At 44.3% G+C, this 25,477-nt stretch overlaps 1 protein-coding gene across 1 annotated transcript; it reads right to left on the reverse strand.

Moving 5' to 3' along the window:
- On the reverse strand, positions 1-24,820 carry ogg1 (8-oxoguanine DNA glycosylase). The gene is made up of 9 exons (XM_078413817.1): positions 24,658-24,820; positions 23,725-23,910; positions 22,140-22,281; positions 19,293-19,744; positions 15,971-16,150; positions 8,986-9,164; positions 7,649-7,796; positions 6,574-6,623; positions 1-2,985 (listed from the first exon to the last, which is right to left on the reverse strand). Exons 3-9 carry the CDS (start codon positions 22,247-22,249, stop codon positions 2,902-2,904), a joined length of 1,203 nt encoding a protein of 400 aa, XP_078269943.1. The 5' UTR covers positions 22,250-22,281; positions 23,725-23,910; positions 24,658-24,820; the 3' UTR covers positions 1-2,901.
- Between the last annotated feature and the right edge of the window lie 657 nt (positions 24,821-25,477).

The following is a 25,477-nucleotide window of genomic DNA, read 5'->3' on the forward strand; positions in this document are numbered from 1 at the left end:
ACTTGAGTGTTGGAGTCCTCCTTCACATGTGAACCTATCTGTGTTCTTCAGAGATACTGACTGACTCCAGCACTTTGTGTCTTTTTTTTGCAAACCAGCACCTGCAGCTGCAAAGAATCCAGCAGTTTGTCTGGTGTGACTCTGAATGCAATAAAAGGATTGAATAGTATTGGTGCATTGTGTTAGAATAGTGTAGGGTTGCACAAACTTGATGAAATAAACTCGGGTGTCACAGTGGCGCAGCGGTAGAGTTGCTGCCTTCCAGCGCCAGATACCCGGGTTCAATCCTGACTACAGGTACTGTCCCTATGGAGTTTGTACATTCTCCCTGTGACCTACATGTGTTTTCTCCGGGTGCTCTGGTTCCCTCCCACACTCCAAAGACGTTCAGGTTTGTCGGGTAATTGGTCTCTGTAAATTGTCCCTTGTGTGTGTAGGACAGTGCTGGTGTATGGGGAACAGTGGTTGGTGCGGACTCGGTGGGCTGAAGGGCCTGTGTCTCGAGACTAAACCAAATGCTTACATTTGCTTTCAATCCCGTGATTGCCAAGGACACACTCCCGGTTGACGTCACTAATTCAGACATTTGCTGGGGATTGTTTACAAATGATATAAAAACCAATTGACCTTCATGCATGCGAATCTGATCTGAGCTGATCTGATCCGACTAGTATTTGATCTGTTGTAATGAGCTTCAGGTCCTCACAGTCCATTACACATCGGCTGAAGCACAATGTTGATGGCGTACCGTCCCCAGCTATGAGAGAGCCTTCAGCTTTCACTGTGGTTTGAGAAAGTGGACCGCTCAAGCACACAAACATGTGGTCCCACTGTATGGGTGGTAGCTGCCACCGTAGCCATTTGTTTGGAACTGGATTCAGACCTTGGAACTTTAAAACTCCTTCACTAATGACCAGAAAAATGTGTAAGCAATCTACGTGCCCCGTACTGAAACTATCTGCTTCCGTCCCTAAATTATAAAAACCTCCCTGACTTAGCAGATCCTTCTTAGTTTAGTTTAGAGATACAATGTGGAAAAGGGCCCCTTCGGCCCACTGAGCCCAGGCAAATAGTTATTTTTCCACTGAGAATTTTAAGATCGTGAAGCTATATTAAGCTGCAAAACCATTCAGCCACAATGGTTTCCTCCTAAATTGATCAAAATTATACCACCAAAATTATTTACTATGGTGGTATCACCTTGATAAAGTCATCAAACATATTCCACTTCTTTGCTCTAGCCTCAAGCCCCTGCAAATGCTTTTACACTTGCACGTCTCTCAAATGGGCGGCACAGTGGCACAGCAATAGAGTTGCTGCCTTACTGCGCTAGAGACCCGGATTCGATCCCGACTATGGGTACTGTCTGTACAGAGATTTACGTTCTCCTGAGGGGTTTCCCCCGTGTGCTCCGGTTTCCTCCCACACTCCAAAGACGTATAGGTTTGGAGGTTAATTGGCTTTGGTAAAGATTATAAATTGTCGCTAGTGTGTGCAGGATAGTGCTAGTGTACGGGAAGCGCCGGTCGGCGCGGACTTGGTGGGCCAAAGGGCCCGTTTCGGCACTGTATCCCTAAACTAAAGCATAGCTGCCTGACCTGCTGAGTTACTCCAGCATTTTGTGAATAAAGCATAGTACTGTTGGAACCCTTTCCTGAATCCCTAAATTAAATAGTGGTACCTAATTCAATTCTTCGTGGTCAACAATGAACCGATTCAATTAATTATTAATCATCACAAAGTTTTATTAGATTTACAAAAATATCTCAAAGACGTTTTCAGAGAAATGTCTTAATAAAATCGTTATCTATCCACTGATGTATCAAATTCATCGTCAAATATATCTTTTCTCCACAAACTTCCTATACAAAGACAATTTGATTCCTTAGTCTAATAGTTACAAATAATTACATAGAATCTCATTTAAGCGACAATGGCACAACATCTAGGTCTACAACCAGCAGAGAAAAGCATTGCACTGAAAGAGGTGCTGCATTTCACTTTAAGTCATCATCTATTGATGAAACCAAGTCATCATCTATTGTCACAGGAAGGTGCAAGAGATCTTCTCACTCTATTTTACAGGAGTTATCACTGACATCCTGACAAGTAATTATCCCACTGTCAACAACGATAAAGCAGATTGTCCAAGATCACATTGATGCTTGTGGAATCTCCTGCACAACATGGCCTAGTTGGAGCGCTTGATATTTTTAAAATAATTTTACAGCTGATGATGTGCTTCTAAAATTGTGATCGCTATTGTATAAAGGAAATAAAACTCCTACGAACATTAATAAGGTGTGATCCAGATAATTTAATTCAGGGATTCAGTTTTAGTGTTGATGCACGAGGATAAATATTGGCCAGGACGTGGGCAATAACTGCCCCACCCTTGCTCAAAATATTTTACATATCACCTGTCAGGTTAGATGGTGCCTTGGTTATGTGTTTATATCTGAAAGATTTAAAAATCTGGCATGTACTACTTTACTGGAATATCAGATTAGAATTTTGTACTAACATTTATGGACTGGAACTTGAAATTCCTGACACAAAGTGCTTGAGAAACTCAGTGGGTCAGGTAGCAACCCTGGAGATCACGGACAGGTGACGTTTCAGGTCGAGATCCTACTTCAGACCCCGACGTAAATGAGAATGTGTAACCAACCAAGTCATGCTTAGGAGGAAGGGATCCGACCCGAGAGGTCGCCTAATCGTTTTCTCCAGAGATGCTGCCTGACCCGCTGAGTTACTCCAGCATTTTGTGTCTACCTAAGTCATGCTGATAGTTGTTCACAGCTTTAGAAAGATGAATGGAACCAGTCACGAGAATATAATCGTTGTGGAGTATAAAACATTATTCTCTATGTTACGTTAGGAGTACAGTAGGCTCTGCTGTCATCTGTTGGGTTTATTGCCCTGCTGCTGTTCTTGCTTGGACTTGTATGCTTGGAACTTCTTCAAGTCTGCTGAAAACAGAACCTAGGGAAAAAAAGAGTACAAACGATTGAGTGTTGAGAGGTGGGAGAGCACACTGAGTACTGACAAGAAGCTGTCAATGCTCACTCTCCAAGCCATACTTAGTTTGCTGCCAGGAAATTATCCAATTGTTACAATTGCTACCCTTTGATCTTGCACCAATGGATAGACCTAGTGTGCATGTAAATTGTCACAAATTACACAGCAGATTCATCCCAGGCAAATTCTTTTTGTGCAAAACACATTTATAATTCTCCCAAATTTCAATATTCTATCTGAACCCTTCAATTACAGCACATTCCTTAACTTCATCTCTCCCCAGTGTTTTAGCTGTGCCTATCAATCAGATGCGCAGAGATTACACAGATATTTCATGGAAACAGATCACTTCATTCCACCATTGCCTGTAACCAATGGTCAGGAGAAAAATCCATACTTTCCATTTGCTTGTTTGAATGCAATTCTAACAATTAAACGCATAAAGCATAGATTATTGAGTATTGAAGTTGGGAGGTCATGTTGCAGTCATATAAGACTTTGGTGAGGCAACATTTAGAGTATTGCGTTCAGTTTTGGGCACCATGTTATAAGAAAGATGTTGTCAAGCTGTAATGGGTGCAGAGCTCCCTGAGCTATAGGGAGAGGTTGAGGAGGTTTGGAGTCTATTCCTTGGAGAGCAGGAGGATGAGGGGTGATCTTATAGAGGGGTACAAAATCATGAGAGCAATAGATCGGGAAGACGCACAGAGTCCCTTGCACAGAGTTGGGGAATTGAGAACCAGAGGACATAGGCTTAAGGTGAAGGGGGAAAGATTTAATAGGATCCTGAAGGGTAGCATTTTTACACAAAGCGTGATGGGTGTATGGAACGAGCTGCCGAAGGAGGTAGCTGAAGCAGTGACTATCGCAACATTTAAGAAACATTTTGACAGGTACATGGATAGGATGGGTTTAGAGGAATATGGGCCAAACACGGGCAGGTGGGACCAGTGTAGATGGGGCATGTTGGTCGGTGTGGGCAACTTGGGCTGAAGCTGTAGGACTCTATGAAAGCCATCTAAGCCTACTAAAGTTGCTTCCTCACAGCACTAAAGCCCCCGATTCAACCCTGACCTCCCGTGCTTTCAGCGTGGAGTTTGCAAGTTCTCCCTGTGACTACATGGATTTCCTCTGGATGCTCCAGGTTCCACCCACATTGAGCAGTTTGGTAGGTAGAATGGCTACTGTAAATTGTCCACGTCCTGGCCAATGGTTAAATCTGGGGGAGTTGATAGGAATATGGGGAGTAGAGATAACAGGTAAAATTAGTGGCATAATGGGATTAACCCTGTGAGCAGCATGGACTCGATGGGCTGAACAGCCTCCTAATTTGAGAGGAATTATGCAAAGGCAAGGCTGCCTGTTTCATTGCTACCCTGTACACCATCACAAACCTCAACTCTTATTTTATACAAAAATAAATAAATCCAGAATCTTTACAACCATGTTGGGCGTGTGATACATAAACATGGCACTCTACAAATTCCTCCCAAGGCACAGACCATCTTGACTTGGACATGCGCCACCAAAACCAAGAGCCCACATCCTGGAAGTCCCTTCCCAACTGCATTGTGGGAGCAGTCTGTAGTCTCTTTTTGCTCTGGTTTATTTCACTCACATGTTTAAACCGTAATGTTGTATTCTTAATGTTTTAATGTTTTATGCCTATTCTTAATTGTGTACTGTATGTTCGTATTGTTACTTGCGAGCGGAGCACCAAGGCACATTCCTTGTATGTGTACATACTTGGCCAATAAACTCATTCATTCATTCATTCATACATTCATTCATTCATCCATACAGACCAGAAAAACTGCGATGGTGCAAAAGGGAACTCTCTACCATCTTCACAAAAGCGTTTGGGGTGAGTGTTAGGGGCTTCCCTTGTCTCTGATGTCCACTTCCCATGAGATAGTAATGTTTGACCTTCATGCAACCAAATAAACCATACCACATTCTGCATAGCCCTTCCCCATAGCCCTTTACCCACTTTTCCTTAATTTACTTCCCAAAATAATCCTAAATGTTAACAGATTTGGCCTCAACTATTTAACCCCAAAAGTGGGTTCTATCTGTGTTCCTTGCCTCTTTGTTCTACTGTTCTTGCAACAATCTCTTATCTACAGACTTTTATCCAACAGCTCTCAGATAACTGGGAACATGCTGCCTTTAAGTAGGCTAGTCAATCCTTCCATAATTTTAAGCATTGTAATGTGTGGTGTTCTGTTCAAAATTCTCCAACTTTTCAAGTCTTTAGATATCTGTTCACCCATCCTGCCAGGTTCCTGCTGAATGTTGTACATTCTCTAAAGCTTCTACATGCTTATTTTACAATGTAAAGGCCAATTCAATCCAGCCATTGAAGTTTCATTTATAAAGCATCACATTCTTTGCATTACATCTTATTTGCTCAAAATTCACTGTGTTCTCCAATGCAGCAGCTGCTGGTGGAACAATAACACCAAATTTCAGGAGACAAGGGTGCCATTATGTTGACTGTTTAATGATAATAGTCAGTCATAGAGGTACACAGCATAGAAACGGGCCCTTCGGCTCAACCTGCCCACGCCAAGCCAGACGGCATATTGCACAAGTCCCATTTGCCTGCATTTGCCCCATATCCCTCAAAACCCTTCTTCTCTATGTAGCTGTTCGAATGCCTTTTGGGGATGTAATGTAGGCTCTTCATAGTGTCCCTTTGTTTAGTTTAGAGACACAGCATGGAAACTGACCAATCGGCCCACCAAGTCCGCGCTGACCACCTGTCATCTACGTAATCCCACTTTCTCATCCACTCCTTATACACTCAAAAAAATGTTACGGAGGCCGATTAATCTACAAACCCGCGGTCATTGGATTGTGGGAGGAAAGTGGTGCAGCTGGAGCAAACCCACACGGCATAGGGACAATGTGTAAACAGCACCCGAGGTCAGGATCAAAGCCGGGTCTCTGGTGCTTTGAGGCAGCAGCTCTACCAGCTGTGCTGCTGTACCTGCCTTTTCCTTTCTTATATAGTGTTTAGAAACATAGAAAATAGGTGCAGGAGTAGGCCATTCGGCCCTTCGAGCCTGCACCGCCATTCAATATGATCATGGCTGATCATCCAGCTCAGTAACCTGTACCTGCCTTCTCTCCATACCCCCTGATCCCTTTAGCCACAAGGGCCACATATAACTCCCTCTTAAATATAGCCAATGAACTGGCCTCAACTACCTTCTGTGGCAGAGAATTCCACAGACTCACCACTCTCTGTGTGAAGAAATGTTTTCTCATCTCGGTCCTAAAAGACTTCCCCCTTATCCTTAAGCTGTAACCCCTGGTTCTGGACTTCCCCAACATTGGGAACAATCTTTCCGCATCTAGTCTCTCCAACCCCTTAAGAATTTTATATGTTTCCATAAGATCCCCCCTCAGTCTTCTAAATTCCAGCGAGTATAAGCCTAGTCTATCCAGTCCTGCCATCCCAGGGATCAATCTGGTGAACCTTCTCTGTACTCCCTCTAAGGCTAGAATCTTATAGTCCTTTGAGAATACTATATTTCCATTACTTACAGAGTGTGCCCAACCAGCAAAGGGACCCCAAAGTCCACGATAAAAGTCACCTGTAATAAGAATACAGAGAGCAGTTTACATTCTCGAACATCCCAATAGGTTCCTCCAGAACCAGGGGCCACAGTTTAAGAATAAGGGGTAGGCCATTTGGAACGGAGATGAGGAAAAACTTTTGGAAATCTGTGGAATTCTCTGCCTCAGAAGGCAGTGGAGGCCAATTCTCTGAATGCATTCAAGAGAGAGCTAGATAGAGCTCTTAAGGATAGCGGAGTCAGGGGGTATGGGGAGAAGGCAGGAATGGGGTACTGATTGAGAATGATCAGCCATGATCACATTGAATGGTGGTGCTGGCTCGAAGGGCCGAATGGCCTATTCCTGCACCTATTGTCTATTGTCTATTGCTGGTCAGTAAATATATTCTACGTCGATGATAGTATGTCCTACTCTGCTTCTGAAAGGGTACAAGATCCTGACACTGTTATACAGTGTGTTTTGTGCTATTGTTCTGAGAGTAATTTCTTAGCAAAAACCTGTTTTCTACTTTAGTATGCAGAGCCTGCTTAACATGTTGGAGATAAGGGGAGGCTGCTGACCAGAACCTACATATTGTTTACAGCTCATATTTTACAGCAAAAGTAAACACAATAGATATGTCATCCATATAAAAGATCGCATATTTGTGGTGTGTAGGAAGGAACTGGTTTACACCGAAGGTAGACACAAAGTAGACATAAAATGCTGGAGTAACTCAGCGGGACAGGCAGCATCTCTGGAGAGAAGGAATGGGTGACGTTTCGGGTCGAGACCCTTCTTCAGATTGAAGAATCTGAATCTGAAGAAGGGTCTCGACCCGAGACGTTACCCATTCCTTCTCTCCAGAGATGCTGCCTGTCCCGCTGAGTTACTCCAGCATTTTATGTCTATCTTCGATCTAAACCAGCATCCGCAGTTCTTTCCTACATATAGACACAAAGTGCTGGAGTAACTCTGCGGGTCAGGCATTTGTGGTAACTGGTTATCTATTCATTGCTGTTTAAATCGTTACATGAAGATGCTGGGCTGATCGTTTCCTTACCGATTTCCCGATACACTTTGTCAGTGAGACTCTTCTGACCTGCCCCCAGGTGGGAGAGGTAATCGCGCTTTGTGATCTGCCAGACGTGCGTGTCCACTGGAATCACACCTGTCTTATCCAGAGACATCAAACAAACGCAGTCAGCCACCTGGAGCCGGAGATGAGAGGGTCAGAAAGCACAGGGCAAGAATGTTTCCTCAAACGCGCCCGTTGAAAGATAGGTTGTGGATATTTGCTTTCTACTCCTTGTCTGGGTGGCGCAGAGGTGGAGTTGCTGCCTTCCAACGTCAGGGACCCAGGTTTGATCCTGACCACGGGTGCTGTCTGTCTGAAGTTGGTACGTTCCCCCCGTGACCTGCGTGAGTTTTCCCCAGGTGCTCTGGTTTCCTCCCACATTCCAAAGATGTACAAGTTTGTAGGTTAATTTGCTTTGGTAAAATTGTAAATCGTCACTAATGCGTAGGATAGTGCTAGTGTGTGGGGATCGCTGGTCGGGACGAACTCGGTTAGCTGAAGGGCCTGTTTCCACACTGTATCTCCGAACCAAACTAGAACATTGCGCACGATATCATCAAGGAACAAAAGGACTGTTGCAGAAACGCAGTAGGAACACAGAATTAATGTTTCAAGGTTTCATCAGAAAAAGGGAAAATGAGATATGTAAACACATTTCAAGTTGTGGAATAGGGGGCAGGAAGAATAAACTATGTGATGGGCTGTAAGGTACGAAAGTTAAATGATAAAACTAGTGGAGGAGTCAACTGAAAGATAGAAAATAATAGAAGATACATTTCGAGAAGATTTAAAAAGATAAGCAAAATCTGACTTTACAGTGACTTTAATAGATATTTGGGCTAATATTAAAGACAAGTGTGATGGGAAAGCTTTAATCCAAAACTTCCAAACGCTAAGAAGTACCTTTAGAAAGGAGGTGAGGAGGGATTTCTTTAATCAGAGGGTGGTGAATCCGTGGAATTCATTGCCAAAGATGGCTGTTGTGAGAGATTGACAGGTTCTTTATTACTAAGGATGTCTAAGGTTATGGGGAGAAGGCAGGAGAATGGGGTTGAGAGAGAAAGATAGATCAGCCATGATTGAATGATGGAGTAGGCTGCCTAATGGCCGAATTCTGCTCCTATCGCTTAGGAACTATTGTCTGTCAGCATAAGGAGCACCAAGAGGTAAAAGAAGATGATAATGGTGTGTTAAAACGGTATCAGTCCGAGCATCACGAAACTAAAAGTAATTTGAATTAAATAATTTTCTTTCCATTCAGGAACAATAGCAGCCAAATCGTCCAAACCAATGACTGAGCCATTCTGAAGAGATTTGCCTACCTTTGGCCCCACGCCAGGTAACGTGCACAGGGCACGCTTTGCTTCCTCATATGGTGTCTCCCGAAGAGAATCCAGCCAAGCAGGGCCATGCTTTTCCAGTATCATCTTGGCGGTCTGGCTGAAGAACTTCGCTCTGTATCCAAATCCCAGTTCTCGCAGTCGCTTTTCTATATCATTTCCTATGACCACAAGAGCCAAGAGTGTTTTATTGTCATATGTCCCAAACAGAACAATGAAATTCTTACTTGCAGCAGCACAACAAATGTAAACATTGTACTCTGTAAACAATATAATAAATGAAAAAAAGTTCAGCACACATATATATGCTGGAGTAACTCAGCAGGTCAGGCAGCATCTGGGAGAGAGGGAATGGGTGACGTTTCGGGTCAAGACCCTTCTTCAGACATTTAAGCTAAACTGTTGCCTCTATAGTTCCCATCCATGTCAGTCTATACTTCTCTTCCCACCAACTTGATGCTAAATACCCTCCGCATTCCCATTCTGCCATTGTTCCCTCTCTTCCATCTCAACTCCCCGTCTCCATCACCCATTCCTCCAGTGACCCTCTCCATCTCCATCAGCCATCTGTCCACACATCCACCCACCTCATCTCCACACAGACCCTACCTCTCCCATTCGCCCCATTGACCCTAAGTCCAATTCTCTCTGATTTTCCCTTCCTCTCCCCAAATACAATCCAGACCCTAATCATCATCCCCACCCCTCAATACCCTGAATCTCTTCACATCTCGACCCAAAATGTTGCATATTATTGTCCTTCAGAGATGCTGCCTGACCCGCTGAGTTATTCCAACGCTTTGGTTTTACTCAATATGCCAACATCTGCAGTTCTTTGTGTCTCTATATGGAACTTTCTTCTATCATCCATCCCATTTTCCTCCTCCAGGTCTTCATCCCAATTATTACCCCATTGTTTTCTCTCCCTCGTCCCCATCCTTGCACTTCATGCATTTGGATACCTAATCTCCTTGCATCTTAGACATCTGCAATGTCTCACCATTTAATTTTTCTGCTAAAGAGGACAATTCTATATTTCCCCACTCCTTTTCTAACCTCTTTACATTATTTTCATAACTTCTACTTCCACCCATCCTCATATTAAGTACCTGTAACCTGTCACCGACATAAGTTGTTAAAGGTTAAAGTCCCAACACAAATCCCTGTGGAAAAAAATTGGAAAGACTGGGCTTGTGTCACTGGAGTTTAGAAGGATGAGAGGGGATCTTATAGAGACTGTGATGTCTTGAGAGGTCGGGAGCTTTTCTCTTGAAGGTTGGGAGGTGTGGGTGCCGGAAATGAAGACAGAAACGTTCTTGTTTTCAAACTTAAATTCCATATATTTAGTCTTTTCCAAAAACAGGTAAACTTAATTGTTTGCAGACAGGTACACAAAACCAAAACAGGTAGTTAAATCAAAACTGTAGCTTGCTGCCTTCTTACAAAATATAACTCAAACACTGCTTCTCTCCCCTTTTAGCTCTCTCACTGAGGCAATCAGCTCATCTGATTCAGCTGGGCAGCAATCAGTGTCAGCAGCAATCAGTGTCAGCAGCAATCAGTGTCAGCAGGGCAAGCAGCCCTGCTGACTATGGGTTTTGTAGTCTTTTGCTGGCAGCCATGATGGTTTGTAGTCCTTGTTGCATCCACCGGGCGGAAATGTATCTCCCCTCTATGACTCTACCTCTCATGATATCACAAGACGTATAAAATTACAAAAGGACTGGACAAGCTAGATGTAGGAAAAATGTTCCCAATGTTGGGGGAGTCCAGAACCAGGGTACATAGTCTAAGAATAAAGGGGAGGCCATTTAAAACTGAGGCGAGAAGAAACTTTTTCACCCAGAGAGTTGTGAATTTGTGGAATTCTCTGCCACAGAAGGCAGTGGAGGCCAATTCACTGGATGAATTTAAAAGAGAGTTAGATAGAGCTTTAGGGGCTAGTGGAATCAAGGGATATGGGGAGAAGGCAGGCACGGGTTACTGATTGTAAATGATCAGCCACGATCACAATGAATGGCGGTGCTGGCTCGAAGGGCCAAATGGCCCCCTCCTGCACCTATTTTCTATGTTTCGATGTTTCTAAAACCACATGCCCCACTCAGCATGATTACATCTAGCTAACCAGAGAAAGGTCCATTTATGCCTGCACTCCGTTTCCTGATTGCCAGCAAATCTTGTACCCAAGCCAAAGTGCTAACTACTATAAGCTTTTACTTTCCATTGCAACCTTTGATGTGACGCTTATCAAAGAAACTATGGAACTATAAGCATTGTTCGTCCACTTTCTCTCCTTTAGCCCCAAAGAACTTTCTTCAAAGAACTCCAATGAATTGGTCAGATACGATTCCTCTTTATCAAACTATGTTGACTGATTACCTTGAATTTTCTCAAGTGGCATATTGCGTTGTTTAAATAACCCAAACATATTTGTGTCTGTCCCTTTTTGAATAAAGAAATTATACTGACTATTTTTCAATCTAATAAAACCTTGCCGAAATTGGGATTTAAAAAAATCTAAAGCAGATACCTCAACCATCTGGTTTGAAACCAAATAGCTTCTATCACTCTGTCTTTCTCAAAACAGTACAGGACAGCAGAAGAACAGGCCATTTGGTCACGGTGTTCATGTCCAACCTGGTGCCAGGTTAAACTACTCAGCTCTGTCTGCATGTGATCCATATCCCTCCATATCCATGTGCCTATCTGAAAGCCTCTTAAATGTCACTGTCGTATCTGCACCACAGGTGCTGTTCAAGGTTCCCACCACTCTCTGTGCAAAAAAATAAATTGCCTCACACATCTCCTTTAAACTTTTGCCCTTCTCACCCTGAAAGCAATGTCCTCTAGTCTTTGACATTTCTACCCTGGGAAAAATGTTCTGACTATCGGTACGGTGGCGCAGCGGTAGAGTTGCTGCCTTACAGCGAATGCAGCGCCGGAGACTCAGGTTCGATCCTGAATACGGGCGCCGTCTGTACGGAGTTTGTACGTTCTCCCCGTGACCTGCGTGGGTTTTCTCCGAGATCTTCGGTTTCCTCCCACACTCCAAAGACGTACAGGTTTGTAGGTTAATTGGCTGGGCAAATGTAAAAATTGTCCCTAGTGGGTGTAGGATAGTGTTAATGTGCGGGGATCGCTGGGCGGCGCGGACCCGGTGGGCCGAAGGGCTTGTTTCTGCACTGTATCTCTAAATCTAAAATCTAAAAATCTATCCACCCTATCTATGTCTCTCATTATTCTACATACTTCTCATTATTTTACATATGTCTTCTCAGCTCTGATGCGCCGGAGAAATTTGGTGCTTGTGCGGTTTATGATGGGATTTAAAAATCAAATTGTAATTATATAGCGACTTCAACACATCCCACTGGCTCTCAAATAATGAAGAAAATCATCTTAGGACACAAAGCGCTGGGATAACTCACCGGGTCAGGCAGCATCTCTGGAGAACATGGATCGGTGATGTTTCGGGTTGAGACCCTTGTCCATATTCTTCAGAGATGCTGCCTGACCCGCAGATTTACTCCTGCACTTTGTGTATTAACTAGCATCTGCAGTTCTTTGTTTCTACAAGAAAATCATCTTGCTCAGTATGGATGAGTGGGCTGAAGGGCCTGTTTCCATGCTGTTTTATTCCACAAGTGCTTTTGAAATGTGGCGATTTTTGCAATGTAGCAAAACAGTTATGATTTGCGTGCTGCTAGTTTCCAGATTACATTAGTATTGTATAATCTCTTTTAGATAGCCTCACGGACTTTTGAAGTGAGGGATCATTCCGAGATTGCTATATCTGAAACAAGGCAGACAGAAGGGTTTTCATACTTTTCCAATCAAAATTATTTGTTCTGTCTATGTGGCTAAAGGATGAGAAAAAGCATGCACACACAGACAAATAAAAATGTCACCTAGTTCTGATTTACCTGTGATTTACCCATGAAATATCGCCATGACACCTCAAAACTAGATCCCTACAGAATTAAGCTACAAAATGCATCTCGTCCACATCTGAGCAAGTAGTTTGCTTATGTGATACTACCATCTTGTGGAAGTGGTTAAGCACAACAGGAGAAATGTCTTTAAGGAAAAGATTACATCACTGTCTAACCCAAACAAGGTACAGCTGGGACTAACCTGGTCTCCAAACTTATCTGCTTTCTCCTTTACCATCTTACTACAATATTCAGCTGTATTGCAGGTGAAATCTGCGCAGGGAGAAACAATTGGGTGGCACTGTCATGCAGCGGTGGAGTTGCTGCCTTACAGCAACAGAGACCCCGGTTCGATCCTGACTACAGCTGCAGTCTCTACGGAGTTTGTACGTTCTCCCTTAGACCATGTGGGTTTTCTCCGGGTGCTCCGGTTTCCTCCCACGATTCAAAGACGTACATGTTTGTCGGTTAATTGGCTTCGGTAAAGATTGTAAATTGTCCCTAGTGTGTAGGATAGTGCTAGTGTGCGGGGATCGCTGGTCGGTGTGGACTTTGTGGGCCGAATGTCCTCTTTCCACACTATCTCTAAAATTAAACTGCTACATTTCACTCTGTTTCTTTCTCCACAGATGCTGCCTGACCTGAGCTAGACACAAAATGCTGGAGGAATGGGTGACGTTTCGGGTCTGAAGAAGGGTCTCGACCCGAAACGTCACCCATTCCTTCTCTCCAGAGTTGGCTGCCTGTGCCGCTGAGTTACTCCAGCATTTTGTGTCTAACTTCGATTTAAACCAGCATCTGCAATTCTTTCCTACACTGGCCTTCTGAGCTTTCTCTGCCTTCAGTGACAGCATGGAAACAGGCCCTTTGGCTCAACTCGTCCAAGCCATCCCAGACGTGCACCTGAGCTAGTCCCATTTGCCAGTGTTTGCCCCATATCCCTCTATACCTCTCCTATCCATGTACCTATCTAAATGTCTTTTAAATGCTGTAATTGTACCCGGTTCGACCATGTCCACTGGCAGTCCATTCCACATACCCACCACCCTCTGTGTGAAAATGTCACTTATCGGGTCCCCTTTAAATCTTTCCCCTCTCACTTTAAATCCATGCCAGTTTTAGACTCCCCTACCCTGGGAAAAAGACTATCACCATTCACCTTACCCAAGCCCCTCACGATTTTACATACCTCTTTCAGGCCACTCCTCAACCTCCTACATTCCAGTGAAAAAAATATCCTATCCAGCCTTTCCTTATAACTCAAATCCTCGAGTGCGTAACACCCTTGTGAATCTTTTCTGCACCCTTTTCAACTTAATGACATCCTTCATGTAGCTGGGTGACCAGACTTGTGCACAATACTCCAAATGTGGTCTCACCTATGATTTGTACAGTTGTAACATGTCATGCCAACTCATGTGTTCGATTGCCTCACAAGCGTGCCAGACACCACCGTATCTATCTGTGCCACCACTTTCAGGGGACCATGTATTTGTGCCCCGAGGTCTCTGCGTTCTACAACACTCTCGTGGGCCCAATCAATTGCTGTGTAAGCTCTGCCCTGGTTTAACTGACCAAAACAAAAAAACTTCACACTTGCCTCGAGTTAAAAGGCAGCTGGCATTCTTTGGCCCACTTCCCCAGCTCATCAATACCCTGTGTGTAATCTTAGATAACCTTCACTGTCCCCTGCACCACCAATTCTGGAGTCACCTCAAACTTACTAACCATGTCACATTTTCTTTTAAACAGAGAGTGATGGGTGCCTGGAAAGTGTTGCTGCGGATGTCGGTAGAGGCAGATACGATGATGGTGTGTAAGAAGCTTTTAGATTGGCACAGGAATACAAACATGCAGGCAGAGGAGATTAGTTTAACCTACATCATGTGCAGCGTGGACATTGTGGGGCGATGGGCTTGTTCCTGTGCTGTACTGTTCAATGTTCTACGCCAACCGTATTCCCATCCTGATTGTTTTATTTTGGGTGTATGTTTTTGAGATGACAGCATCAGGGTTTAGATCTACCGACGGTGATGGAAAAGAAGTAAATTTCCAAATCAGAATAGATTCTCCAGTAATCTGGCAATGCAACATCCTGAGGCAACCATGCAACATTCACACGGTCAAAGTGGAGCCCAACTTGATTTGGCTGGTGAATGGATTCAATGGGATAAGTGGGTAAATGAATGAGTTGGGGTGTGAGGATAAATAGTGTAGTTTATTTGTGGCAATGGTTTAGAGTAGCAGTTTGGAGAGGAAAGATTTCTACTTACAAGTATTAATGGACAATCTAATTTCCCAAGGCTTAATGGCTAGGCCTCCAGTCCCAATCCATTCCTAACTGCACCTTCATGCATTGTTTAGTTGAGAGATACAGCTTGAAAGCTTGACCTTCGTCCCACTGAGTCCACCCCAACCACGATCACCCATACGATAGTTCTGCTTCATCCCAATTTTGCATCCCACACACGAGGGCAATTGACAGAAACCAAACAACCTGCAAACCTGTACGTCCTTGGGATGTGGGAGGAAACCTACAAACCCTGCACAGACAGCACCCATAGTCAGGATTGAACCCGGCTCTCTGGCGCTGTGAGGCGGCAGCTCGACGCTGCGCCATTTTGCCGCCCTATTATTCATGTTTTGCCTACAAACCCTCACTGAGTAGCAGGGAAGAATCAGCTCCACAGCAGCAGCACTGGGTCCAACACTGGTTTGGGTGGCAGAGTGGCTCAGCGGTAGAGTTGCTGCCTTGCAGCACTAGAGACCTGGGTTCCATTCTGTCTACGGGTACTGTCTGTACGGAGTTTGTACGTTCTCCCTGTGACCTGAGTGCTCTGGTTTTCTCCCATATTACAAAGCCGTGCAGGTTTGTAGGTTAATTGGCTTCTGCAAATTGTCCCTATTGTGTAGGATGGAACTAGTGCATGGGTGGCCTCTGGTCGGTGAGGACACTGTGTGCCGAAGGGCTTTTTTCCCACGCTGTATCTCTAAGTGTCTGACCCACTCCCCTGCCTTTCCATTTTGTCACTCACCTGCCAGTGCCTGCAGTGTGGGGAAGGAGTGGTAGGTGCAGGAATCCAGCTGGCAAAGCCTCTCGCCGTATGTCAGGCACAGACGCTCCACCATTCCAGCGATGCGCGAGATGTGGTTGTTGGAGCTACAGATGAAAGAGAAGAGGCACTCAGTGGGATCCTGACGTAGGATACGGATACCTGAAACAACAAGGTTGCAAGGACCAAGTTACAGGTAAAACTATTGCTCACTGCAGATCTGAAGCAAAACTGTCCCAAAATATATAACCTTGGTTTAAGAATTTTGATTTGGATACTAAGAGAGTCAAAGGATTAGGGTTTGGTACAGGTAAATGGCGAACAGGTAGAACACCAGCTGTGCTGAATGAACGGCAGGGCAGACATGATGTTACTGATGTTTAGTTTTAGTTTAGAGATACCGCATGGAAACAGGCCCTTCGGCCCACAGAGTTCACAACAGCTATCGATAATCTATTCCCATTTATGCTATGCTATTCCACTTTCTCATCCACTCTCTACACACGAGGGGCAATTTTCCAGAGGCCAATTAACCTACAAACCCGCACGTCCTTGGGATATGGGAGGATCTGGAGCAGCCCAAGGAAACCCACGCAGTCCCCTACTTTATTTAATTTCATCCCAAGTAAAGAATTTCTCAATTTAATAGGCTTTTAGATAGGCACACGAATAGGTGGAGGGATATAGATCATGTGCAGGCAGGTTAGTTTAGTTTAGTTAATAGTTAATAACCTTTAGTCACAGAGTTCTCGGAGTTGCACAGCACAGAATGAGGGAACTTTGTCCCTCACGTCCATGCTGATCTTTGTGCCCACTACTCTTCAGAGTCTCTCTGAGGATCCTTCAGTGCTTCTACTCTGGGGCTGTAGAGAGCATCCTGTCCGGCAACATCACAGTCTGGTTTGGGAACAGCTCTGCCCAGGACAGGAAGGCCCTGCAGAGAGTAGTGCGTTCGGCAGAACGCACCATGGGAACTACACTCACCCCACTGCAGGACCTATACATCAGGAGGTGTAGATCGAGAGCAAGCAAGATTATGAGGGACCCCTGCCACCCCAGCAATGGACTGTTCCAGCTGCTACGGTCAGGCAAACGCCTCCGCTGTCACGCTGTGAAAACGGAGAGGATGAGACGGAGCTTCTTCCCACAGGCCTTCAGGACTGTTAACTTTTATAACTCCGGGGACTAAATTTTGTCTTCTCTGTATTCACTTTTATTTATATGCTGTAACTGTAATTCTTTTTTTTGCACAACCCGCAGGCATTGCCACTTTCATTTCACTGCACATCGTGTATGTGCATGTGACAAATAAACTTGACTTGACTCTAATCCCATTTGCCCTCAATAGGTCTGCATCCTTCTGTTCCCTGCGTAAAGTGCCCATTTTAATTTCTTAAATGTAGTGATTGGATTTGACTCTATCACTTCCTCTGGCATGCTAGATATCAACCAAACTTTGTGTTTAAAAAAAAACTTCTCCTCAAATCCTCCTTCAACTCGTTCCTCTTACCTTTAACCTCGTGCTTTGGATAGCTCCCTACCATGGGAGCAATCCCCAAATCTCAAAGGTAACTAAGCAAGCACATGCCTTGCTGGAAGGTAAGAGCTGGTGAATGATCCGCCACTGTTTTCAATTTTAACACGTCCCTTACAAACACCAAAGCATAATTCCAAATCACGTCAATCCATTAAAGTGCCATCCCTCATAAACAAGATGGATGTTTGAGGTATTACAATGGTGACATGCCTACCCCCTTGGGTGAAATATGTAGGAAGAGGAATGCAAATCTTCAACTCTCCAACCATCCCAGATTCTGTAAGTGTGTAGGAAGGAACTGCAGACGCTGGTTTATACTAAAGATAGACACCACTTAGCCGGTTAGGCAGCATCTCTAGAGAAAAGTCAGTCTGGAGAAGGGTTCCGACCCAAAACGTCACCTGTGCCTTTCCTCTAGAGATGCTGCCTGACTCGTTGAGTTGCTCCAGCACGTTGTATCTAGATTCTACAGTTGCAAGTGGAACGAAGTGTCTGATTTAAAATAAACTGCGTTTCTATAGTTTTCATAGATTTCTGAGCATTTTTGAGCATGAGAACTACTATATTAAAGCTGCCACAAATGGTCCAAATTCATTTATGTTCTCAGTTCTGTTTGGACAGATATATGGATAGAACTGGTTTAGAGAGGTACGAGGCAAACGCAGGTAAATGGGACTAGCTTAGATGGGAAATCTTAGTCAGCGTGGACAAGTTGGGCCGAAGCGGTCTCCATGCTCTTTGACATATGCCCCTTCTAGACAGTGCCTGCCCTGTTGTGCATAAGTTATACATTTTTGATCTGATCTTCTAGCAGAAAAAAACCCAACCATTCAGGATACGGGGACCTTGATTTTGCCAGCAGTTCAGAAGTGCTGGCATTTGCCCACAGATTCACCGGTGGGCTCGAGGCTCGGGCATGAACACAGGAGTCCCGATCCAGGTGGACAAGCTCCTCTGGCAATTTCCCAGCTGTAGAGAATCCAACGGTGGAGCACGAGCTTGATGGGACTCTGGCACTTAGACTCAGTTGTCTACATGTACGCACAGAGTCTCCTGCCCAGTAGGAGTCGGGGAATCGAGAACCAGAGGACATAGCTTTAAGGTGAGGGGGGAAAATATTTCATAGGAACCCGATGGGTAACTTTTTAACTCGAAGGTTGGCGGGTGTATGGAATGAGCTGCCGGAGGAGGTAGTTGAGGCCGATACTATCGCAATATTTAAGAACCATTTAGATATGGGTTAGAGGGATATGGGCCAAATGTAGGCAGATGGGACTAGCGTAGATGGGTCATGTCGGTCGGTGTGGGCAAGTTGGGCTATGAGCCTGTTTCCATGCTCTATGACTCCAGTTAATTGGGAAAGAACTATAAGGGTATGTTGTTACCCGTTACAATATGTTACCTGTATACTAAATTACCTGTGTTTGCTTTAATGTTTAAATATCTAAAAATGGCATAAACTTTTATTTATTTGTTTTTTTATATTGAGTTTTACTTTTGAAAGTGTTTCTGGGCATCAGCTGGGAGAGGGGTTTTGCTGTCTGTCCACAACCATATCAAGGTGAGCCAGTCCAAGCTTGCACCATTTGTCGCTGGCAGCTCTCGGCTTTAGGACAGTCTCAGCCAGTGAGACTGGCCATTTGGACCTGGTCCGGGTGAGTTCAGGGCCACATGGAGACTGCAGGCAGTCATTACAGGCTGCAATCCCCTCTCAGCAAACCCCACCCCATACATACGATGGTGGTAATCCTTCAATGATACACCCACCAGGGAAATCCTTTGCCACTCGCTCAAAGTGTTTGTCAACGTGCATCCAGTGAGGGTATAGGTCGGACAGCCGCACTTGCAACTGAAAATAGTCGCTCAAGATCATGGACTCCTCTTGATCTGCGGTCCCCGACTCCCCTTTCAATAGTTCAGGTGTGGTATCATTTATCTGCATTGGCTCTTTCTTCTCTTCAGGAAACATCTTCTCCGTTTCGTGGACATCCCCCTCTTCACTTTTAAGTCTGCTTTTCACAATATTCTTCTTTTTCATTTTGACACCGTCCTGTCTTGGAGTCGGGCATTTCCTCTTTCTGTGGCACATTGGTGCTTGGGGAACATTATATGCGTCCTTGCAATACGTCCGGTACCAGATGTGATCCTGTGTCTGGGTCAACGTCCACACACGACCGGCCAAGACTCCTGTCCAGTGTCTGGGGCTCTTCTCCTGCCATCTGCAAAAGAGGGCATCCGTGAAATTGTTGAATTGGATTGTGGAAGGATGAAGAGAAGGAATTGTCCCGCAAGCTTACACTGAGCTTTGTCGGAACAGTGCAAGAGGTCACAATCAGTTTAGTCAGAGTGGGGACACAAGGAACAACAGATGCTAGAATCCTTGTGAACACAAAGTGCTGGAGTAACTCAGCGGGTCAGGCAGCATCCCTGGAAGGCATCAATAGGCAATGTTTCGGGTCGGGACTCTTCTTCAGTCCGGTAGACATGAATAGGTGACGTTTCGGGTCGGGACTACAGACTGGAAGACATGAATCGACGATGTTTATGGTCGGGTTCCTTCTTCAGAATGAAAAAGGGACCCTGACCCGAAACGATGCCTATCCTTGTCCTCCAGAGATGCTGCCTGACCTGCTGAGTTACTCCAGTGTTCAGTATTTTCAGTCAGAGTGGGAGTGGGATGGACAATTAAAATGACGGGCAACTTATAGCTCAGGATTGGTCATGCAGACTGAAAGAAGGAGCTTTACAAATCGATTATCCAATCTGCCATCGGCTTCTCTAATGTAGAGGTGACTGCATCGTGAGCACTGAATGCGATACCATCGATTGGAAGAAGTGCAAGTGAACCACTGCTTCACCTGCTAGATCTGGATGGTGGGAAACATCAAAGTTTAAAAAAAGTGTTTTATCACCTGTGATTGTGTGGAAAATGTTGTGAAAAGGGGAATGTTTGGTGGGGATGAAAGAGTGGACCATGGAGGTCCAAAGGAGCACAGTCTCTTTGGAAAGGTGAAAGGGTAAGGGAGGCGAGATGAGTGGTGGAGGAATCACGTTGCAGTGGTGGAAATTGCACAGGAAATCAGCAAGATATTTGTGAGGACTCTGCCAAACAGCTACAGTCCAGAGCAAAGGAAGACATCTCAGAAGGTCTTGCCATCAGAACAGATAAAATAGAAGAAAGTAGGATGGTGCAGTCAAGATAGAGTCAGTAGGCTTATATAGAAGGTCTGTCAGTAATAGAGGAAAGGGGCAGGTAAAACTGAACAAAACCAGTTCCATATATCCCATAGGAAGGTCTGGTTGAGCCTTGTAAATTGTCAAAGCTGTACCTTTGATCTGGAGTGGTTATTGGGGAGAAGCTGTTCAATGTGAGAATGCGTTTAGCCAGACGAATTAATGCTTTGGTGGAGGGCAGCGAGTTTATTATCCATCCAAGGACAAACGCAGAGGGACCTTCACACCATCCTGGTGTACAAGTCCATGGTAAAGGTGAGCCCACTGGAATTAGGAAATTGGAGACTGGAGGGCATTAGATGTGTCATGTGTGCAAGTCACAAGAAACTGAATCATGAGAGAGAGGAAGAAGTAAGAGCAGAAAGAATCAGTTTGGTGGAGTAAGTGCAGGCTGAATCAACAGATATGCCCAGCATGTATTGCACAATGTGGTTTGAAAAACATGGAGGCAGTGTGGCTGTCGCAGTGGAAAATGGAAAGGAATATCATTCCACCGAGTCTGGTAGTGCAAAGTGTTGATCATAAGCTGTTATCAGACAACTGAACCATCCTACCAACAACTAGAGAGCAGTCCAGAACCGCTTCCTACCTCATTGGAGACCCTCGGACTATCTTTGATCAGACTTTACTGCCTTTATCTTGCACTAAACCTTATTCACATTATTCCCTTTATCATGTATCTGTACACTGTGGATGGCTCGATTGTAATCATGTATTGTCTTTCCGCTGGTCAGCACGCAACAAAAGCTTTTCATTAACAATAAACTAAACTCAATAAAATAAAACCAACTATTGGTACCTTCTCTGCAAGTGGTACCATATACAATATGGTATCAAGCCTACGATATACAATAAGCAAAGCCCTGATGTTGCTGAGTAGCTTGCTACTCTTTGTAGAAAAATCTGTAGAAGTTCGAGAGCATCCTCATGGACATGTCAAATCATCTCAGAAGCCAAAGAAAGTAGACACAAAATGCTGGAGTAACTCAGGCGCAGGCAGCATCTCTGGGCAGAAGGAATGGGTGACGTTTCGGGTCGAGACCCTTCTTCAGACTGATTTATTGATTTACAGAAATGATCCAGACATGCTGCCTGAGTTACTCCAGCATTTTGTGTCTATTTCGATATCTTTCACATCTGCAGTTCCTTCCTACACATTTAGCCTAAGAAAGTAAATACGCTGATGTACTTTCTCGATCACCGCATCAGCGTGAATGGACCAGATTAGGCTAAGGATGCCTCGGGCCTCCCGTTGATAAGGACAGGGTCACGTTGCACCCTTTCACTTCCTTAGGGCCGACACTTTTGTCTCGCACACAGAAACTAAATGTATAAATGACGAAATGCACCTATCCAACTGCAACCAAAGCCAAATCTTACCGGAAGGACTGACCACAAGAAAGCACGATATCCAGCCTCAGCTCAGGCTGAGTGCAGGGGATCGAGCGCCAGAGTGTAGGGCATTCGGATAATGTGCTGTGAATCTGCATGACTTGATCGCCAGCCTGGCAATAGATTATTCCTGCAAAAGTAACAAAAGCAATTTGCAGCTGTGAACATGAAAGCCTGCTTCAGAAGGATACATAACCACATTCACATAGCATCTGCGAGGAAGGAAATCATGTCTGCAGTGAAAGGTGCTCAGTTAATTGGCCACATAAATTACCCCTAGTGTAGGTGGATGGCAGGAGATGCGGGGGTAGAGTTGATGATCACGTGAAAGAGAACGAGTTAGAGGGAACATAAGTGGGGTGTGGGGGCGTTGCTGGCAAAGCTAATATTGATTGATGTAAAGATACAACATGGAAACAGACCCTTCAGCCTAGTGAGTCCAAGCTGACCATTGATCACCCTGACCATTGATCACAATAGTTCTATGTTATCCCACTTTCTCAACCATTCCCTACACACTCGGGGCAATTTACAGAGGGCCAATTAGCCTACAAACCCACACTTCTTTGGGTTGTGGGAGGAAAGCTCACGTGGTCACAGGGAGAACATGCAAACTCCACATATTGTCCAATCATAATTGATCTTGAAAATACGATGGCGAGTTGCCTCCTGCAACCTTAAAATATTTCTATTAATTCTGGATGCAATAAAAATTGAAATGCAAGATAATTTCCATATTGAATAACTTTGGAGTAGATGCTCATTCTGTACAGTAGTGCACAACAAATAAGCACAAGCCATATCATCCCTTGAACCAATGTAATATATTCCTTTATTCGTCCCACACCGGGGAAATTTACAAATGGTATATGGTCACGGCCAGAGTTTCTACCTTAACTGCACCACCACAAAGCCTGAGTTCCCAAAAATGGAGGTGTCAGTACATCAGCAACTCCTACGCACTTGCAACCTGCAATTCACGAGAGGCATAGATAGGGTAGACAGTCAGAACCCTGCTCCCAGGGTGGAAGTGTTCACCACCAAAGGGCACAGCCATAAGGTGAGCGGAGGAAAAGTTAATGCCGATGTGAGGGGCACGTTTTTTTTTACACAGAGAGTGGTGGGAGCTTGGAGCACACTGCCAGGGGTGGTAGTGGAAGCAGATACGATCGTGACGTTTCAGAGGCTTTTGGATAGGCACATGGAAGTGCAGGGAATTGAGGGATGTGGATCATGTACAGGCAGATGAGATCAGTTTAACATGGCATGTTGTTTGGCACAAACATTGTGGGCTAATGGGCCCACTTCTGTGATGTGCTGTTCCATGTTTAACCCTTTTAGTTATAAGCCTAGGTAAGACCAGTACTTTAAATGTAGTATAAAGTGATGGAATCACAGAAACCATAATCTTTATTCCCAACGAGTGTCTTTTTTTTTAGATTTAGAGATACAGCGCGGAAACAGGCCCTTCGGCCCACCGAGTCCGCGCCGCCCAGCGATCCCCACACATTAACACTATCCTACACACACTAGGGACAATTTTTACATTTACCCAGTCAATTAACCTACATACCTGTACGTCTTTGGAGTGTGGGAGGAAACCGAAGATCTCGGAGAAAACCCACGCAGGTCACAGGGAGAACGTACAAACTCCGTACAGACGGCGCCCGTAGTCAGGATCGAACCTGAGTCTCCAACAGGCATTCGCTGTAAGGCAGCAACTCTACCGCTGCGCCACCGTGCCGTCCTTTCTTGCTTTCTTAAAAGAAAGAAATGGGAAAAGGAAGTTCAGATAATGGAAATATGTCAGAATTCAATAATCACCACTAAAATAAAAATTGAGATGGAGAATAAAATTTGTTCTTACGGAATTCATACAAGAACAATATCTAAACAAATATAAAAGCAAAAATACCCTACAAATGTTGTCACATTTTGTCAGGAGTCTGCATTACAAAAATGGTTTTCTAGGAAAGCAAGCCATCTGTAAAACAGGGTATACTGGACTGTCAATCCTCCATTCGTCTCACAAAAGTGGTGAACATATCTTCCTAAACAGCTGCATTCAGTATTCTTTTTTTTTAAATCCAAGTTTTTAAATGTTTAAATAAAATCACATGTACAAAATCATGAGAGGAATAGATAGGGTAACCACAAGCCTCTTGCCCAGAGTAGGGGAATCAAGGATCAGAGGACATAGGTTTAAGGTGAGGGGGGAAAAGATTTAGTAGGAACGAAAAGGGTAACTTTGTTTTAAAACAAAGGGTAGTGGGTGTAAGAAACGAACTGCCGGAGGAGGCAGCTGAGGCAGGTACTGTCACAAAGTTTAAGAAGCATTTAGATAGGTACATGGATAGAATAGGTTTAGGTATACGGGCCAAACGTAGGCAGGTGGGACTAGTGTAGATGGGACCTGTTGGTCAGTGTGGGTGAGGTGGGCTAAAGAGCCTGTTTCCACACTTTATGACTATGAATTGCTATCTGGGCAGGCTGGGAATTAACTTACCCTGAAATAATCCTGAAACTCTAACTCTGTTGAGGCTGTTTGATATTGAATCTGCTGTTCTGCCACTTGTGAGAGTAGTTAAGAGTGAACAATGTTGGAAGTGAAACTGCATTTGAGTTTAGTAAGATTCCTTTATGAAAAACAAAGACAAACCATTTAGGTGCTTTTATTACTGAAATCAGCTTTATGTTTTAGATTTTAAAAAGCTAAATTCAAATTCTCAAGCCTAAACTCCTGTTTCCCTGGATTAGTGTACCAGTATTTTAGATGCAATGTTAAGTCATGGATTCATAGAAAATAACACAGAACGACGGGATAGCAACAAAAGCAGTAGTTGCTGTCTTAAAGCGCCAGAGACCCGGGTTCCATCCTGACTACAGGTGCTGTCTGTACGGAGTTTTTACGCTCTCCCCATGACCAGGTGGGTTTTCTCAGGGTGTTCCGGTTTCCTCCCACATTCCAAAGGCGTACAGGTTTGTAGGTTAGTTGGCTTTGGTAAAGATTGTAAATTGTCCCTAGTGTGTAGGATAATGCTAGTGTATGGTGATCACTAGTGGGCCGAAGGACCTGTTTCCACGCTATATCTCTAGATTAAACTAAAATTACGCAACAGATTGTGTCCATGTTGGTCAAAAAGAGTTACCCCTCTTAATTGCACCTTCTATGGGCATTTTCACATCTCCACTTCCAACACTATAGCAATTGATACACCTCAACCATACGTCGTGGACTTTAAAGCACATATGGTTAGAGTAAGAAAATAACTGCAGATGCTGGTACAAATCGAAGGTATTTATTCACAAAATGCTGGAGTAACTCA

This window comes from Rhinoraja longicauda, chromosome 17, assembly GCF_053455715.1.
Source record: "Rhinoraja longicauda isolate Sanriku21f chromosome 17, sRhiLon1.1, whole genome shotgun sequence".
NCBI lineage: Eukaryota > Metazoa > Chordata > Chondrichthyes > Rajiformes > Arhynchobatidae > Rhinoraja > Rhinoraja longicauda.